Source organism: Agelaius phoeniceus, chromosome 6 (assembly GCF_051311805.1).
Source record: "Agelaius phoeniceus isolate bAgePho1 chromosome 6, bAgePho1.hap1, whole genome shotgun sequence".
Classification (NCBI taxonomy): domain Eukaryota; kingdom Metazoa; phylum Chordata; class Aves; order Passeriformes; family Icteridae; genus Agelaius; species Agelaius phoeniceus.
In genome coordinates, this window is record NC_135270.1 from 25333709 (window position 1) to 25352683 (window position 18975).

The 18975-nt window shown below is 40.6% G+C and overlaps 1 protein-coding gene across 2 annotated transcripts in view; it reads left to right on the forward strand.

Moving 5' to 3' along the window:
* The window catches only part of AMBRA1 (autophagy and beclin 1 regulator 1), a 127457-nt gene that overhangs the window by 65756 nt on the left and 42726 nt on the right, over positions 1-18975 (forward strand). For both annotated transcript variants that reach the window (XM_077180105.1, XM_054634584.2), the window contains exon 12: positions 10210-10320. In XM_077180105.1, the coding sequence (XP_077036220.1) occupies positions 10210-10320 (111 nt within the window). The remainder of the gene's footprint in view (positions 1-10209; positions 10321-18975) is intronic.

Below are 18975 nucleotides of genomic sequence, written 5' to 3' on the forward strand. Positions count from 1 at the left end.
GCCTGAGTATCTGCACTGGCTTCAAACAGAGATCCTGCGCACTTTCTGGGGTGCAGCAACCTGCTTTATGCAGTAAAGCTAGTGGCAATAAGGAATGAGTCTTGTTTCCATTGCTGTCATCTACATCATGCCAAACCACCCTCAAAGTGGGTGTTCCATGAGAAAGTGTTCAGAACATTGTGATAGCGAAGTACTTTATTTGCTGTAGGTTTCTTTTACTTTGTTCCGTTTCAGTTGGAATACTGTGGTCTTCTTATTACATTCTTCCAGCCTGGGCTTCCTCCTTTCCATCTCATCATGCTTTAAATTTAATCTATTTTAATCTGCCTTCACATGAGTTAAACTCCTATTAGATTTTGTGTTTTCTCAGCTTGCTAATTTTCTGCTTTCTTTAGGTTGTGTGTCTGTTCACTGCTTTACCCAGCTAACAGCAAGTCTGTATGCTTACTTTGTTCCTTCCTGCCTTTTCTTCTTGCTCTTTAGATTGGCGATACTTTACGATGTGTCCTGCTCAGAGGATATTATTCCTGTGAAAATCCACCACTGAGCATGTTTAGCTAGTGCTCTGTATTGTGCAGATTCAGTCTGTGTCACTAAACTGACACAGCGTTTTCATTACAAGTAGGGGTGCACAGGGCTGGTGCTGTAACACAGCACTCCTGAAATATGTTTAAGGATAGTAATAACTTTTGCAAGTCTTCCATTCACTGGCAAGTACAAGCCTTTGAATACATTTTTGTGCTTGGCACTTCTATTAATACTATGTACTGCTATTTCCACAATGAAAAGTGGCTCCAGTGTGGAAGCTTGTTGTTGTACTGATACACAGTCAAACCTGCAGAATTCAAATCCCTTCCCAGTAGGGAACCTACTGCTTCTTGAATTAGTAAAACTTTGTATTTTTGCAATGTGATGGTTGATAAGGCATGCAGGTGCTCTACAAAGACATTGCTGAGGTTTTCTCCCAACTGCAGATGGGTGTTTTGGTATAAGACATGCACATTTCAAGTTGTGCTAAGCACACATTCTTGCAGTAAGAGCTGCAGAGGCGGTAGCAGGAATTTGGCTTGCTGATTTGTTTGGATTAATAGGTTTTCATGTAGTTAAAATGCACACTCACAATGGAAAAGGCTTTTCTGTAGAAAGCAGTTTGACTTGTTATTTTTGTGTCTATTCTACATCTGTCTGTTGGTGTAGCTATATTGGTTAGATGGGAGTGCTGTTACAACATTATTTGAGCCTCTTAGGAAGAAGGGGAATTACTTAGTGTGAACTAAAACTGTGGCCACACTAACAAACTATGGAATTGATAGATAAAGTATAACCTGAGTGGAATATATGGGCTAGAGGTGGCTACGCTCTTGGCACACAGTCTCAATGACAAGAAATTGCAAAACCTCTCAATTATCTTAAATTATATACAACAGTTTTGGCAACACTGGATCAATCTGATACATGTTAGCATCTATGTTAGATGAGTGAACTGCAGCAGACCTCATAGACAGTGTGATGTGGCAACTGTGGAGGGGCCAAGCATTAGCTAGCCTTGGGTGGTAAGGATATTCTGGTTAGGTGGCAGCAACCCTCTGAAGCAGTTTTTTGTTGCTACACTGGAATCCAAACACTGCTAAGCTAGAAAGGCCAACTTGTTCAATGGCTGTTGGCAGCAAAAATGTCTTAATAGCATACTGATTCAGTTTCTCAGTGCCTCTGTTACTGGCCAAGACACTGCTAATGGAAGGGGCAACTGTGTGGATGTGCCAGTGGGACCTTAAAAAGTTTTTCTTTGGTAAGAGAGCTGATGTTGGGATATAGACAGGCAAATGACCCTTAAAAGACAGAGATTTTGCTTTTTTCTTTGATATATAGCAGCAGTATTTGAGGACTGCCCACCCTGAGTCAGGTCACACAATAAGCTCAGGTATGCTCTTGGGCTGAGAGGACCATTTAGGCAGGAGAAGGTAAGTCTTGGAAGGCAAGTCCCCCTTTCTGGTATAGCTACTTGTGGAAGTTTGTCCTTGTGTTCTTCAGAAATGTGACAAAGTGAGATGGAAGCTCTGGAAACCGGAGAACTTAAGAGTCTGATGCCTGCTCACAGCTGCTTGGTGGAAGGATGCCCCCTTTGTCTGGTCTCTGTGAGACTCTCCATCTGCAGCAATTAGGATTAGCAGGCACATTTCATGCTCTGAAAAGTCAGAAAAGGAAAGAAGAAGGAGTTTTACAAAAGGAAATGCCTGCCAGGCACAGATTCCACTCTGGTTTTATGCAGAGAATAAACACAGATGTGAAGGTTAAAAAGCGGACTTCCAAAAGCATTTAATGACAGGCTCGGTAATGGTGCAAGGGACTTAGTGATGGGAGAGAGCAGAGGCACCGCGAGTTGCAGAGGAAGGAACCCCAGACACACAGACCACACATTAGCTATTGAGACCTTCCTAGTTCACATTGCCAGGCATTTCATTGAATTCTGGCAGGTGGCATTTTGATTTGGAGAGTCGCCTTCTATTTCTGGAAATTGACAAGGAAGCAGGGGTGTGAACATGCCTGCATGTATGGGTTCAGAGGTGAAGGAAGTGAATACACATTTCTTTAGAGACTGCAGAGTTCAGCTCTCTTCTGCCTTTTCATCTATCAGCATGTCTTGGACTCATTCACTGCTCTCCCCACCCTGCCCTTCATTAATTTGCAAAACCCTTTGTCCTTTGCAGAATCAGTTGCTTTGGAGCAGATTTCAAATGTATTATCTTATTGGTTTTTTAGTAGATTGATGTGGACCTCTAGATGCAGAAATGCCTGCAACCCAAATTATTGTTTATTCTCACACTGACAAGATAAAGACTGTCTTCATTTTCCCAGTATTTTCCAGTTAGTAGATTTCATTCCTGGGCAGTAGCTTGATGACTCTACAGCTGATTTCTTAAGACTTCAGAGAATTTTGTAATAGAAATTATGAAGAAAGTGTAAATCCCTTTCTTCAACCATTTACTCATTGTTTTATGTTAGGGGTTCTTAAATGCATACAGACAAAACACATAAAAGGCTGCAAGTATGCAGAAAAGGTCAAACCAAAACATTAGTTAAATGAAATGCAGATTGGAATATATTTTTAGTGCTTGAATCTTTTCCCTAAAAGGCTGTACTGAAGGAAACATGTTTTACTGCCTGAATCATATGGTAGTGTGAGGCATGCTTTTAACACATGCCGCTACCGCATGGAAATAAAGAACGGATCTCAAAACAAGTTTAGCAGCTCCAGCAGTTTGCTGATAGAAAGACTCCAGCTTTGACTGTCCTTCCCAGCAAGGGGCCTAAATGAAAAAAAAAGAGAGCTTGTTTGACCACCCACTTCTCAAACAGCTTGCAAATTGTTTCAGCCAAGTGGAATAGGTATTTCTTTTATATCCATAACGTTTTCCTGCTAAACTCTTTCAATGTCACAGCATCTCAATTTGCAGAAAGATTTCTTTTCACTTGTCTAGATCCTTGACATTTATTTTAACTTGAGGGCTTCATGGAGCACCTGTATCTCTACATGCCATTCCAGTACTGTATCCAGCATCAGAGTTCTAGGAGTTTCATGATGGTCCCTAAACAACTGGTGCTTTGCTCCTTTAAATGTGTATGCATGCCTGCCCTTACATGGTGTAAAGCAATAGTGTAGTGGAGCCTTCCCAAAGAACTTCCCATCCACTGCAGGTAAAAGCATCATAAATGACTAATGAGAACACAAATAGCTGAACCTAAAGAGGATTTTCTTATAAAGAAGAAAGTAGCATTTAAAACCTTAGTTTGAGTTGTACAGATGTAAGAGCATCACTAAGACTTAGAGCTCTCTTATTTTGCAAGTAGGATTTTCGGTTCTCCTGTGAATTGTACTTACTACCCTGCAAGAATGAACTTGCAAACTGTGCATAAGCTAAATAATTATGTATCACTAACAATATACAACTGTTACTTTCTGTTCTCTTACTTTGTTTCTTGCCAAAATCAAGATCTCACTTGTCTCATTCATCCCTTCTCCTTTCTAGCACTAAGGTGATGTGTACTGTGGCCTGCCCATGATTCAGGTGGTATTTCTCTCTGTTTTGTTGTGTTTTGGGGTTGGGTTTTTTTGCCTTTTTTTTTTCTTCTATGGCATAAGAGATTATGAATCTTGCAGATAAAAGATAGTGTGCAGATACTGTTTAAATCCTGTCAGTCTTTTATTGTGGTAGTGCTGTATTGGGGTGCTGATTGGTAGAGATGTGGGTCATAGAAGGAAGGAATTCCATGTATTCCTCACAGTTTGTTTGGGGTTTTTTCTGTTCAGCAGTGCATACCTGTTATTGGATGGTTGGAGAAAGTTCTTGTCAGCTGGGAGACTTAAGTCCATCTGTTGCTACCAGAAGCTGAGAGGTTTGATGTAGCTACAGCAAGGAAATGAAACTGCTTGTTCTTTATTGGTCACCCTGAGTAGGATGAGACCGTCCTAATCAGAGACATTTCCCTACTCCAATATGTATACACAAAGGCTGTAATAAGAAAATTTATTTTTCACAGAGTATAGAATTTTCCTCATCCTCAATTCTGTGCAAATATTATTGGCTCAACTTTTGCTCTTTCAGGAAACTGTCCATGCTGTTACATGTCAGATTTTCCAATTTTCATGTGTAGCAGGGTGACATGAGGTGGGGAATCTCTGTAGTGAACAGCAACAGAGTGTGAATTCTCTTAAGGAGAAGAATTTCCAGCTTGCTTGATGAGATGCAAGCAATACAGATAAGAGGGGATGCATTTGAAAAGGATCTTAATGTCTTCTAGTTTCCCTGAGGGAAAACTGGACTCTACCATCAAAGACAAATGCTTGCTAGACACATTTCTCTATTAATTGTTAGATGATCAGACAAAGAAATAAAATACAGGAAGGTAAGACGTCAAGAAGCCATCATGACTCGTTTGGAGGTGGAGGCTTTTGGCCAGGCATCTGTTCTTTTATTGTTTGTGCTTGTTGCAAATTAACTGATTTCCTTTTGAAGTCTAAAACTTGTGGCTGAAAAATTTCCTCTCCTATATGATGTTTGCATTGTTCTCAATGTAAGCAGACCCCTTGGGTAATTGACTGGCTCCTATTAAGATGGTCATCTTCACTTACCTACAGCTGAGCCCTGCTCCAATTCCCATAGCTGATAGGTCTATGGAACTTGGCATGCTAAGCCTTGCCCCTTTTGAAAGAAAATTTTGCAGTGGGAATGAACATGAATGGGAAATTACATTTCTTCTTATTTTATACATCTGGAATAAAGAAAAAATAATAGCCTTTTGAAGGTTCATCCTTCAGAGAGCATAGACCTTTTAGAGGCTTTCTCAGTTAATGTTGAATCTAAGATCCTTTCAGTGCTTAGCGTATGCTGAACTACTCTTAGTAGCATATTGTGCATCCATTCATGAAAATCGTTTTGTCCATTTCCTATTTACAGCTTGCTTGTACATTGAAGAACAAGCAAAAGAAATGGTTGAAAATACCAGGTTGCTCTGCATACTGTTTCTACAGCATTAGCCCAGTTTGAGATAGATAGCTCATCCACTTCAAAGGCACAGCCTTTGAGGTAGCCTTTGAAGAACAGAGATTTACTGGGACTTGTCAAATTCACATTCAGAATTTAATATATTTACTGTCTTCAAAGGTGGTCCCCCAAACTAGGCTGTCCCATAAAATACTTGAGGGTTGGAAATGTGTAAGAACCTGTTGCATCTCCACTAGACTTTAGTAATCATTTTGCCAGAATTCAAATTGTTTCAGAACTGGTTGAGAAAATCTGGTGTATTCTTGCAGCAGAGAGTCTTATCCTTGGTTTGTCAAATAGATTTGTTCTGTGTTTTGGACTTCCTGGAGCCTGGATTGTAGCAAATCTAGAATAAGTAAATGTAAAACCCATCAATTCTGACAGATCCTTTCTACAAGTATAGATTAACCCAGTATCAGCTACAGTTGCAAATGGTTTCCTAAAGAGAAATTACTTTTCAAAGGTACTCATGCTTTGAGATTCGAGTACTAATCTAGGGGGAATTTTATACCAGGGACTAATCACTCCCTCAAACTGAGTCACAAATTAGCTAAGGGGTTTCTCCAGCTTCCTCAAGCTTATCTGTAAGCATTATAATAAATTTTTCTCTTATTACAAGGGGACCTGCCAGACACTAACAAATTAAGGCTGAAGGATCTAGCCTAGAAAGAAATTTGAATTCTGGTTTCTGTTAAATACATGCAAAAAAAATTCCCATACTATGTAGATGTTTCATGTTTGAAAACATGTACCCCAAAGCCTGTGTAGCTCTAGAGTATTAGTTGTTCTTCTGAAAGTTTGATAGTAGTAGTCTGAAGTTGGCCTGCTTTTCACTGAGGGAGTGCTGGAGTGCCAAGGGAACTGGTTTTGCACCCCTTTTTTCCCTTTCAGTCTGAACTCAGACATTGGCTTGCATGGCTTGATTCATAAATGAGCAATAGTTGACTGGCAAAGGTTCATTTCTCCATATGCCAAGATATGTTGGATCCTCTGAGGAGGTTGAGACTGATGGATAAATATCTGTCACGTGTAGGTGGCCTATAAGAAAAGATTTGAGGATTTTTTTATTTAAGTCTTTGTTAAGACTTTCTTCCCCCCCAGCTCTTTAAACTCTTTTGTCATGTGCTCAGTGGGGGTGGATGGAGTTCAGGGTGGTGGAGGGAAAACGGGGGGCTGCTGAAAGCATTTATCTTCATTTCTGCCATCATCCAGTGTTTATTACGCAGTGATAGACAGACGCAGGAAAGCTGCCAATCAAACCTACATTCACTGCATTTCAATTGGCCCTTGCTTTGGATTTCAGCATTTTGAAATCTACATCATCTCTGCAGAAAAAGGTCGTTCTGTTCGTGAGGATGACAAGCCCAAGACCCTTGGGTACCCACTGCAGTCATTTGTGATCCCATCAAACAGGGGAAGACCCAGGAATCAGGACTGTCGGGTGCTTGGTGAGAACAGATCCTTGTAAGAGCTGATCTGTTGCTGCCCAAATTTAAGAAGATACACTGTGTTGTTTGCCTCTAGGTTACATATACTTGATGAGCAACAGCACCTTCTCCTCTCATCCAGACTGAAACCCTGACTGGGCAAAGCCAGCTGAGAATGAGTTCTCATGCTGCACGGTGAACAAAAGCTCTCTAGTGAAGATTTTAACTTTTCTGAGTCTTTCAGGTGTGGTCTAAAATGTTTCCCATAAGCCAAAGAGGACAACACAGGTTAGGATGGCATATTTCTGTGCTACAGGGTATTTTCCTCCCTTAATTCGTTGTCTGAAATGTTTACACGCTTTTAATCATTTTTACTGTAGCACAGTGCATGCGTGCACTTGGGAGGCATCTGGCAGGACTTTGTTATTACACTTCGTTATATGTATATAGATATAATTTAATAATTGCACTCCTCAATTACATAATTAGTATAAGTGGAGATAATTACTTAATAAAAGACGTAGATCATGGATTTCTGATTAGTGTTAGTTACACGGGTTTGAAGCCTTCAAGAAATGGACCACGTTTTTCTGAACATGACCTTTCACACTAAGAACTGTGTTTGCCTGTGTCCTAATCTTTTTGATAAAGGTATCTATTACCTGAAGCATTAGCATTACTCAATAGCTTGTGCTGGCTCTGAAATTTATGTGGGGCTGTCCTGTAGATGGGGCAGTATTGCTTTTTTCCATTTCCACTGCTTTTTTTTAATTTCTCTGCGTATGATATGACTGTCTTTGGAAGTGAAGAGGGTGCAAGGTTCAAATGAACACCATAACTTGAAGGCTGGTTATGGTGTTCATTTAAACCTTGCATCCTCTTCACCTTACAGGGAAAGGGATGAAAAGATGAGAAATTTTACAGAAAAAAGATCAAATCTGCTTGCCAGCTGCTTTTTATGGTACTTTTAGCAGAAGGTGCAGCAATTGTATGAGCCACATGAATTTACTGTTGGTAGAGCAGTTAGTGACTTTGCTAAGCTTCTCTGATGTAGAGGGGAGAGCATGATTGTTCTCCTAAGGTAAGTTCTTCTCCATTTTATATATTGCTTGTTACACCTATGAAGGTTGTTCTCATTGCAAAACAGATGATGTAACTTTGTAGCAATCATCCGTGATAAGATCAATATTCTGGAATTATGTGCCCTCTGTAGAACTTCTGTTGCCTGTCTTCGCAGCGTGTTTTCCCTGCCTGACTCAGTCCTATAAGGCAGCTACTACCTTGCTTGTGATGTGAGTTACTGTTTCCCTGCAGGAAGTCCCACTGCTTCACATTTGTAGAGCACCTGTTTTAATCTTCCCTTCCTGAGGGCTGAAGGCAAGACAGCAGAAGAGCTGCCTTTGTGTACCAAATCCAGGCTTGCAATGAGGAGACTTTTAAAGATGAAGCAACATAAAACTTAATTGTCCTACTTCTGGTTGCCAAGTGTAATTTCATTAATTCATTGAATCTGCTTTCTTCAGTGCATACCTTCTCTTCAGAGGAGCCCTTTGTTTTGAGGGATATAGAAAACAAGGCCTTGGGCATACATTACAGCAATGGAAATGTTTTTAATTCTGCTCTCCAAGTGATCCATGCATGTCTGACAGAGGCAGGTACAGAGATGAAGCAAATGTACAATGTAAATTGGTTGATTGCTGGAGGCCTGACAGAGTTGAGAGCACAGGGTAAAGCTGTCTGCTTAGAAGTCTTCTTCTTGGTATATTTCTGAGCTTTCCCTAGAAGCAAAAATCAGGACTCAAGCAGCTTTCTTGGTGTATTTGTTTATCAGCACCAGTTTAGAATTTGCTTACTTACTTTGCCCTACCCACCTTGTTCTTTGCTTTGCTGAGAAAGCAAAAAACGTCTTGGTGTGTTTGTGTGTTCAGGCATTTTGGGTTTCTTTTTTTTCCTTTTCCTTTTCCGAACCTTCCCTTCCCTTCCTCTCATGCCTGAGTGGTCTTTTGGTATTTTATAAGAAAAGTAACTATCCAGCCATCCTACTCTCTCCAACTTCCTCCACACCAGTTTAACTTAGTAGCAGTTAGCAAGCTCTTAACTCTGCATAGATGTATGACAGAGTTGTCTAAGTGATGTCTCTTCTATTACTGCTGCTGTGGCAGCAATGTCCTGAGCCAACCCTTCTAGCAGAGTGAAAGCACTGACTTTGCTGTATTCTTCCCACTGGAGTGAGGAGATGCTGAAATCCAGACTGTGTAGACACTGGAGGCTTTGCTTTTAGTCATTTGTGCTTGGGAGTGATCTCGCTTTGCTCTCCCTTACCAAATTCTATGACGCTGAATTTCTCTGGTTGCCAGGATGTGCGTGCAGGACATGGGCTGCCTGTCCATGAAGGCCTTAGAGACTGCAAATAGCATGACATTTTTGACTGTAGTACTACCATGGATGAGCTGTCTCTTGTCTCCGTTTGTCTCCCTGGGAATCCCATTTGATGTGTCTCAGCTTTCTCAAGTGTGTGCTGACTTGAGTAATGGCTGTTCCTTTGTGCCGGGAAATATAGGTTCTTTATGATAGTTTCTGAAGAATTATGCTTAGCCTTCTGATTTTAGGCTGCTGCCCAAATCCTTAGGCAGTTAGGGAGGGTCATGGTGTCAGAGCAGCCCTTGCCTGCTGTAGGCTGGGCCACACAAAGCAGCAAAGGGCCAGCTCCTACGTTTTCCAGGCCCATATTTTGTTACAACCCTTACTATGTGACAAATACTGTAAGCAACCTCTATCTTCTGAGTGAAGTTTACAGTAGGAGCAGTAATTATGTCCACAAATCTGTGTAATTTCCCAGGGCAGTGCTTTTCCTCTGTTTGTATTCTGATATGCCTTCATAGCTGTACTAGACAGTTTTGGGTCTGTGAAAATACAGCTTCATTGTTGATAAGTAGAATGCCTTTGCACCAAATGAATTGATTAGGATTTTGCCTTGTGTTTCTGGGCAACTCTTATCTCTTATCAACTTTATTTTCTTTCAGAAATGTATTGCAGGGAGATGCTTTCCTGTTAATTTCCTGTTCTCTGTGGCTTATTTAAGACGTGCTGCCATTTCTGTAAATAAAGTTACTTTAAGAATCTAGATTTTTGAGTACTGGATTTTGAAAGGTTTTCTATGGTTTTGTCTCCCCAGCTTTTTTTTTTTCAGGTTATTCTTGTAGAGGTTAAATTGCTAATTATTTCCCCCTTTTCTGTAGGTGCTGTAATTGGGGATGGACAGTCAGCTGTGGCCAGCAACATTGCCAACACCACCTACCGGCTGCAGTGGTGGGACTTCACTAAGTTTGATCTGCCTGAAATCAGCAATGGTAAGTTGGAAAAGACACCAGTGCCTTATTTTAAGTCTGTGCTAACCAGAGCTAGGGTAAGCTCTAGGATCTTTCAAAGGCAGCTGTATGTTGCAGGTCTTGTTTGTCGGGTTGCATTGGGAACTATAAAATGCTTAGTCCTTTTAGGAAGTTGACTAAAAGCTTGTAGAGCTGTTCCACTCTATCTACCTTGTGTATTCCTGCAACCAGCAAATCCATGTGCAAACAGGGCTTGTTTTTTGTGAGCCTTTTCACGGGTATGTACCATTCTCTTAGAATTCTGTATTCAATGTCTTCATTCTCTTACTAAGAAGTTCCTAGAGAAATATTGTCTTTATAACTTTAAATTAGAACCTGTGCATGAACTGTGTGTGATTACTCTAAGTTACTCAAATCAGTGTGTGTTAAAGTGCTGCAATACATTTTGGGAATCGGGACCCTAGTCTGTTGCTTACCAGAGTGTTACAAGCCCAGGGAACTAGATGTACCTTCTAGTCATTTGCAAAAGCAGTGATTAGTCCTGTTTCTCAGGTAAAAGCTATTTTTGAATCAGCAATATTTGAGCAATATCTGAGCAATATTGCTGATTTCATTTATTTTCTCATTCATTTCGTGAAAATTAGACCACAGTTTCATATGTGTTCTATGGCATAAGCTAGCTCTCACATTGGAAAAGACTTCCTTATGCAGACACAAGCATGTTTGATACTTGTGGTCAGCTGATCAAAGAATGACATTTTCAGGGCTAAAACTAACTTGACTAGAAAGGCTATTTTTAACCCAGAATGCGATCCTGATATAGCTTGTTGCTCAGCTGCAGAAATGTTTGTGGCAGCCTGGGATGAAGATAAGAGGTAGATATTCATGAATGTTCCTTTGTGCAAGTGATTTTTAGATTAGGCCATCTCTGTGCATATATTCAACTCACTGCTTGATTTCTCAGCAAAAGTAGACTGGGTTCTACTTTAAGGGATTGACGTTTTTAGGGAGAACAGGAATTGATTTTGTTTTCAGAAAGACTTCTGCTTTCACAGGTAGTCACTAAAATTAATTGAGAAGAACTCTCAGTCCCAGATCTGTGTGTTCTGCATTTCCAGAAATTGCATATTTGACAATAGATATCTCTGTGGGGTAGTGTCCTGCTGCTTAAAGAACCTACAAAAGGAGAATGTATGGTGGCACTGCAGTAGGAGAGATGCAGAGAATCAAAATCACAGAATCAAAGAACAGTTTTGTCTGGAATGGAATTTTAAACATTGTCTCATTCACCTCCCCTTCTGTGAACAGAAACATCTTTCAATAGATCAGGTTGTTGAAAGCTTCACCCAGTCTGGCTGTCATGGTTTAGCCCCATGCAGCCACTTCCTCACTTCCTTCCTGCCTCCTCAGGATAGGAAGGGCAAGCAGAAAAAGGTAAAACTCGAGGGTTGAAATAAAACCAGTTTATAATTGAAATAAAGTTAATAATAACAATAACAATAGTAGTAATGAAAAGAGGGGGTGGTGCACAACTCACCACCCACTGACCAGTGCCCATCCCATTCCCAAAGAGCGATTGGCCCCTTGTGGCAGACTTCCCCAATTTATATGCTGGGTGTGATGTTCTGTGGCGTGGAAGATCCCTTTGAACAGTGTGGATCACCCATCTGGACCATATTCCCTCCCGGTTTCTTGTAAGGCTTGGTGCTCAAGGCAAATTTTGGCACATGGTGGCAATATTTTTGGAGGTCCTGCCAGACTCTGGAAGACAATAAAGATGAAGTCAGAGGGGGAAGCAACTTAAATTCTTTGGGACTTCTCTGTGAGGTGTAGAGTGATTGAAAAGTGCTTCAGCTGCTCATAGCTTATTTTTTTGCCTCATCTGGCTGCTGAGGAGAAGGCTGTTAATTAAAAAGAAACAACAACAACAAAAACCAACAGAAAACCAAAAAAAAAACCAACATAAGATGTTTGTTTATAATTTATAACATTCCACAGAAATTAGGAACCATCTGCTGCTCAATACATCAGTGTTTCAATCTTCTCCCTTTCACCTACCAGGATGCTTTTATTCTGAAAAAGCTTCCAATTAGCTGGAAAGTGGGTATGGTTTCTATTGTCATTGTGTCCTTCTTGTGGGCTACATTCCAGCTACAAGTCCATCCCCAGCCCTTCCGACTCCCCATGCTGTGCTTCATTGTTTTTGGCTTGTCCATTTTGTCTTATGACCATTTGGAAATGTTCATTTTTACTCTTCTTTTATATGCCGAGTGCAATCCTGGCATTTCTAGTCTGTTAACCTTATCTCCTTCTGCCAGGGTGTAGTAGGGATGTATGAAGATGTAGCAGCTGTGTTTACACTAAGCCAGGTATTTGCCAAGCTTTCCTAGGCACAGAACAAAGGCAAGCTGCAAGTTTGCCAAGGTGCACGACTTAGAGATAGGAGAGCATGGTGCTGAGAACATTAGTGTTGTGGGTTCAATCCCCATATGGGCCATTCACTTCATAGTTGGGCTTGTTGATCCTTGTGGGTCCCTTCCAACTCAGAATGTTTGGGATTCTCATATTCTCAAATGAGGAGCAGTGAATTGGATGAGTTTTTTGTGATTCTTCATGATATTGGAAATAAACTATTTTCTCAGTAAGGTATGTGACTTCAGTAGCTCCTCTTTTTCCTCCCATTGTTTCCTATAATTCAGAGGTGGTCCTGTGAGATAATCTGCTTACACAGAGAGGTCTATTGTACCTTCTGGGACTGGCTTAAGCCACAACTGGTTTGGAGTTCAGGCAGATGAAATGATGCAGCTGAAGTTTGGGACTGCCTGCCAGCTCCTCTCTCCATCAAAGCAATGACTCTGTGGCCAGCCTCCATCTCTGTGCAGCTCTTCTTCCTGTAACAATTAAACAAAGAAAAGATAGCTTGGAAGTAGGATGTTTTCCACTGAAGCGGATGCATCTGAGTAGGTGACAGCAGTGAGATTAGTGCAGTCCTGTGATCTCACTGTCTGGGCCCCAGCACCCTTGGAAGCCTTGGGCTCAGGATGTGCCTCTGCAGCAGCAACCTCCCTGAGGCTCAGTCCAGCAAGAGCACACAAAAGCAGATCCTGGCAGTCCTGGAAAAATGGCTGTGCAGGGACCTGTGGGATTTTAGTATCAGCCCTGTCTTTCTCTGTTAATTGCAAAATGCACAAAGATTGCTTCAGATTTCTTCTCTCCTTTTGCCAGTTTTGCTTTTAATAGCTCTGAAATAAACATGACCCGGTCTTATATTGAAATTGTCAGTCATATCAGCATTGGGGTGGAGAATTTATTTGACAGCAGAGACACTGCTATTTCTGCATTTATTTAATATTCTTCTAGTGAGTGTTGCATATCCTTAAAATTCCTGCAACTAAGTATTGAAAACAGTGTAGAATATAGGCTTTTCATAATAAAATATTTGAAGGCTTTCTCTCTTGTTTATATTTTTTAATGTAGTTTCTCCCATGCTACTCACTGCTCATAATTTCAGTTTCTTGCCAGTTTCTGGTGTTGAACTGGTCTCGTTTAGGAATCTGGAGTTCATCCTGTTCTAACACTGCTTGGGTCTTGAAGAAGGTGATTTGATCAATAGTTACTGATCCACAGTGGAATGCAGGGTAGCTTAGTAGAAGAAAAAAGAAATATTAAACAAAATTTGAAATAGGAGCAGCTGTTAGGAGAGTTGGGAGCTATCTCTAAGAGTGGCTAGGAGTGGATGGTGTGTCCAGCACAGTTTTCCTTTGGCAAACAGTGCTACTGCTGCTGGCATTCCAGGCCTTCCCCAGCTTCAAGCATAATTAATGTCCAAGTTGGCACAACAGCTTGATTAATTTGTTCTCTGATGTTTCTTTTGATCTGTTTTGTCAGTTCTGTGGTTGCATTAACAACAAAAGAAAACAGGAGATGAAAGGGCAGTCTTCTTGCAGTAGTTTTCCAAAAATAGCAATAATTTTCCCCCTAAAATCTTCCTATTTGGTTTCATCTTCATAGATCAGGCTGCAAGCTCAAAGAAATCAAATAGCCTCTGGCTGTGTCGAATGCATGGGTATGTTTGTCTTTCTCATCTCTTGAGAACCTTGTAAAAGCTGTCCTTAAAATGAAACCTTGCTGAGATTTCCACCTGTCACATTTAGACTTTTTCTGCTTGCGCAGTAGGCTCTCTTGGTTCCAGATGTAGGTGCTACCTGAATCCTCATCCTTCACAAATGAGGGCAAAGCAGAGAACAATAATGCCAGTGTGAATCAGGTGATGAAAGACTGAAATAAATAGCACTCTTTTCTGCTAAGCACAACTTGCATCTGTAATGTTGTATGTTCCCAGCACACATCAAGGTGGAAAGATAGTTCTCTTTTGGCAGGAGGGCTCACGTATTATGTTTTGCTAAGAGACATTCAACATATGCAACAAAATTTAAAAACAGGATGATATCCATTCATGTTGGTCTTCATTGTGGACTGCTCACCAAAAACCTCTTTGCTGTGCTGGAAAAGGAGCAGGTGTGTGGGGAAAATCCTTTTGATAGAAAATGAGTGAACATGTGCTATGTTATCGACTCTGGGTGACTGCTGATCCAAACCCAGCATTGTTGTAAAAAGACATACAGTAAATGCTAGATGAGGAAGAGAATTAGAGACGTGGAAATGAAAGGAATGGCCATGGAACTGTGAGGATATATGCAAAACGTGGCAATATCTCCAAATCAGTAAATGGTACAGAATATAAACATAACTTGCAAAAATAAAAGTGTGGAATTTTATTTTAGGAATGTCCAAGTTTGCATTGGATTAAAAAACAAAAGCAGCTTCAAAAGCTGAGAAGAGCAGCTGAGAAGAGCTGGATTCTCTAGACTGTGATTTTTCAGTAGTTACAGAGAAATCAGTATCTTTCCTCTCTAGAACTTCCTGTACCTCTGAAAAGCAGGAGTTCATTAGTACAGAATGGTCCCTGGGCTAAATAGGTCCTGTTTAGGATCTGTCCCTGGACATGCTGGAGCAAATCCACAGGAGGGCCACGAAGATGATCAGAGGGCTGCAGAACCTCTACTATGAAGACAGGCTGAGAGAGCTGGTTTTGTTTAACCTGGAGAAGAGAAGGCAGCTTTTTGGTACTTCAATGGATATTAGGAAAAAAAAAGTGGAGAGAGACTTTTTGTTTGAGCAGATAATGACGGGACAAGGGAGAATGATTTTAACTAAAAGAGGGAAGAGTTAGGTTGGGTATTAGGAGAAAATTCTTTGCTTGGAGGGTGGTGAGACACTGAAAGAAGTTGCCCAGAGAAGTGGTGGATGCCCCATCCCTGGAAATGTTCAAGGCAATGTGTGATGGGACCCTGAGTGGCTTGATGTCATCAAAGATGTCCCTGCCCACGGCAGGAGGGTTGAAATGATGTAATTTTAAAGGTCCTTTCCAACTCAAACTATCCTATGATAAATTACACCCATACCTGTGCTCTGAGGAAGCAAGTCTATGTCCTTGTGACTTCTAATATTGACCATCAAATGACAGTAATTAAGAATATTGAGAAGCCTTGGCTATCTCATGGAAAATGCAGCCAGACCCCAGAGGTGCAGGACAAACTTTTGTATCTTGCAGAATAGGAATAAGAACAGTTCTTAGACCCCCAAAAATGGACTGGACTATGTTGGGTTTTTTTTCCCAATAATCAAAGTTTTTTGCGGGGTTGGTGGTGGGAATGTTTCATAGATGTATTTTTAGCAAATGCTGTGCATGTGTGCTATGGTTTTTTTGCTCTGTTTGTTGTCTTTTTGCTTGGCTCTCTTTTAAGTAAAGTCTTGTGGCTGTGAGAGTCCCAATACTTACTTTTTAGTTGGTTCCCATTCCCCCATTTTTTCCTCCCAATTTTTTACAACACTGCTGATTAGAGTACCACTACAAAGGAATTGATGAGAAAGGACCCCTTATCCAAGGAGAGTAGCTCACTGTTGCCTTAGAGAATCACATACTGTAGTTCCTAAAATTCTGTCTTCTTATTGGTTAAATTCTTTGGTCCTTTAATGTCTATTGAAAAGACTGTTCTGGAATCTTGCTATTTTTGTTGAAACCTTTTGATCTCCAAACTCAATGCTTTTTTTTTACCCACTTACCTGAGTAGTGATCAGTTTTCAACATTATTTATAGAAAACTGATGTTTTTCTGGCACTTACTTTCTGTAGTTTTTGAAAATACAGTACACAATTCTATTTCCTCCCCTCCCTTTATTTGGGAGGGGTGGTGTTGGTGTTTTGTGTTTGTTTGAACATAAAATGAATGTTTCATTTTCCCCAGTCATCTTCTTTGCTGGGCATGTTATCAGTTAGGGTTTAATTGCTCTGGAACGTGGCTGGCCCAAACTGTGCCCAGGGGTCCTGTGTGTGGTCTCAGCACAAGGCTGTGTACCAGCACTGATATTTCTTCTGGAATTGTGCTCCCTAGTGCAGTTTAGGATGCTGTCACTTTCACTGTTGCACTGGGTAATGGCTCCGTTTTTGCTACAATAACTAAAGTTAATTCTCTCATGTTTTCAAGTTCCTGGGTGAAGCAGAAGTATATAAATGTCAACAAAACCTAGAGCTCCTAGAGTACAAATAGGACTGGTTTTGGAATGAGTCACTCAGCAGGAATCCTCCCAGTCTGACTGGGATTGCAATGGTACAAGCTGTTGTCATGTATCCTTTAGCTGGTTCACAGCACATACTGCAGTTCTTGTGTTGATGCCCATCTTCTCTCGTGGTGACATAATGAGTATTTAAATAAAGCCTAGATTCTTTATAAAATGATGCATTTTAATTCTATCCTGTGTTTAAAATTAAGCAGTGTAGTCTTTAATCTTAATTCTCTTGTCTTTCTGTTCAACTATCTTCAGACTAAGCACTCAGGAATTTTGTCATCTTTTGAACCACCTGTTCTTTAAGGGCCATGTATATTTCATGTACTGGTATTGCAGCCTTGATAGTGATTAGAATTATTTACCTTTTTCTGTTCAGCACCTTTCTGTTTATACTAGGCTGAAAATTACTGTTTTTAGCAGCTTCAAGACTGAAAAATTGGTGGAATAAATTTAGGGTACAGGTGTAGGTGGTTTAGTACAGAATGTAATTACATAGTCCACTTTTAATCCTCATCTTCTTTTTCATCAGAGTTTCCTAAATGGAACAGTAGATAGAAGTTGATACTCAGCCACAGGGGAAAGAAGTTCCCAGGAGAAAGGTCTTTGAGACCAGAAGAATTAAAGATGAGGTTCAGTGAATGCTTTAAATCAGCAATGCTGTATGAAGGGCAGTCCTGTCTGCTTCCCTCTCATGAGTATTTTTTCTGCTGCTGCAAGCAACTATGCAGCCATGGGGTGTACTGGGTTGGGAAACTGTTCTGGTTAAAAAAATGGGCTAGACAACAATCAGTAATTTCTCATAGCAGTTCCCTGATGCAGCTTTCTTCTACACAGGTGCTGGGAACAAGGGGTAGGATTTGTTGAAGTATTGAGTTACAGCCTTAATTTTATTTACAAGTTTGGGCTTTCAGAAATATGCACAAAGCATTCTTGTACTGTTAGTACAAGAATGGTACTGTTGGTGCCTTTGGTACTATTCCTTGCTAAACTAGTAAGGAATCTAGACTAAGAAATACCTTCATAAACTTGCTTACAATTGTAGCTGAACATATTAAGGCCTCTTCTGGGTTAAGAATAGTCTGTCTGATGTTTTTTTTCATCTGAAGATCATTTCTGGACTGTAGAAATCAACAGTGTTCTACATGGTGCTGTAGCTTCAAACATGTGAGACAGGATGTTCCATCTTCTACCATGCAAACTTTCTATATTGCAAACGTGGGCCTTATTTCTAGTATTTTTTAATATCTCTATACTCTTCAGTTTGAAAATACTAGAACCTGAAATTTCCCTATCACAAAGATAGTATATGCAGGTTCAGCTTCAAACCTCCTGAAAAACTGAACTGCAGTTAGGTTAGGCTGGTCGAGTAGACATCACTCCAGCCATGTCTTAACAAGGTGCCACTGAACTGTTGGTGTAGATGGTACCTAGAGGCCTTGGAACCTCATTGTACTAGAGCTTGTAGTTTTCATATGCAAGGTATGAAGGGGAAAACACTTGGATGAGGTCACCCAGCAACTTACCAGCAGGGATTAAAATAAAATATTGTTTTGTGGATTGCTGCTCACTAGTCTGCTGTACAGTTACTTCACTGATATGCATGAGTGTCTCAGATACTGGAATAATTAAATGGAGGACTGGCTGGAGAAGTCTCTGCCCTTTCTCACTGACTTTATCCAAGATGAGTATGGAAATCAGCTGTAAGAAATGAATGTCTGTATCTGCAGGGAGGAGTTTTTCACTCATCTCCTGTTTATTGGAGATGAGAAGAGCGGGAACTAGGCGCTCCACGAGAGAAGGGGAAATGAATTAAGACATACTGTTTCTAATGAGAGTGCTGCTGGAGTTTGTCAGTGTCATGATTTGAGACTTGTTTAAACTGTGCTGTCCTTTGCAAAGGATGCTGTTATGCTTAACAAAGGGCAGTGTTTGATAAAGTGCAATTGCTATTATTTCTTGGCTGAAGGCTTCAGGAGGTGAATAAATTTAATTTCCTGGGCTCGTTGCAGTGTCTTATCTCCGTTTTGGAGCAAGTTATACATTAATC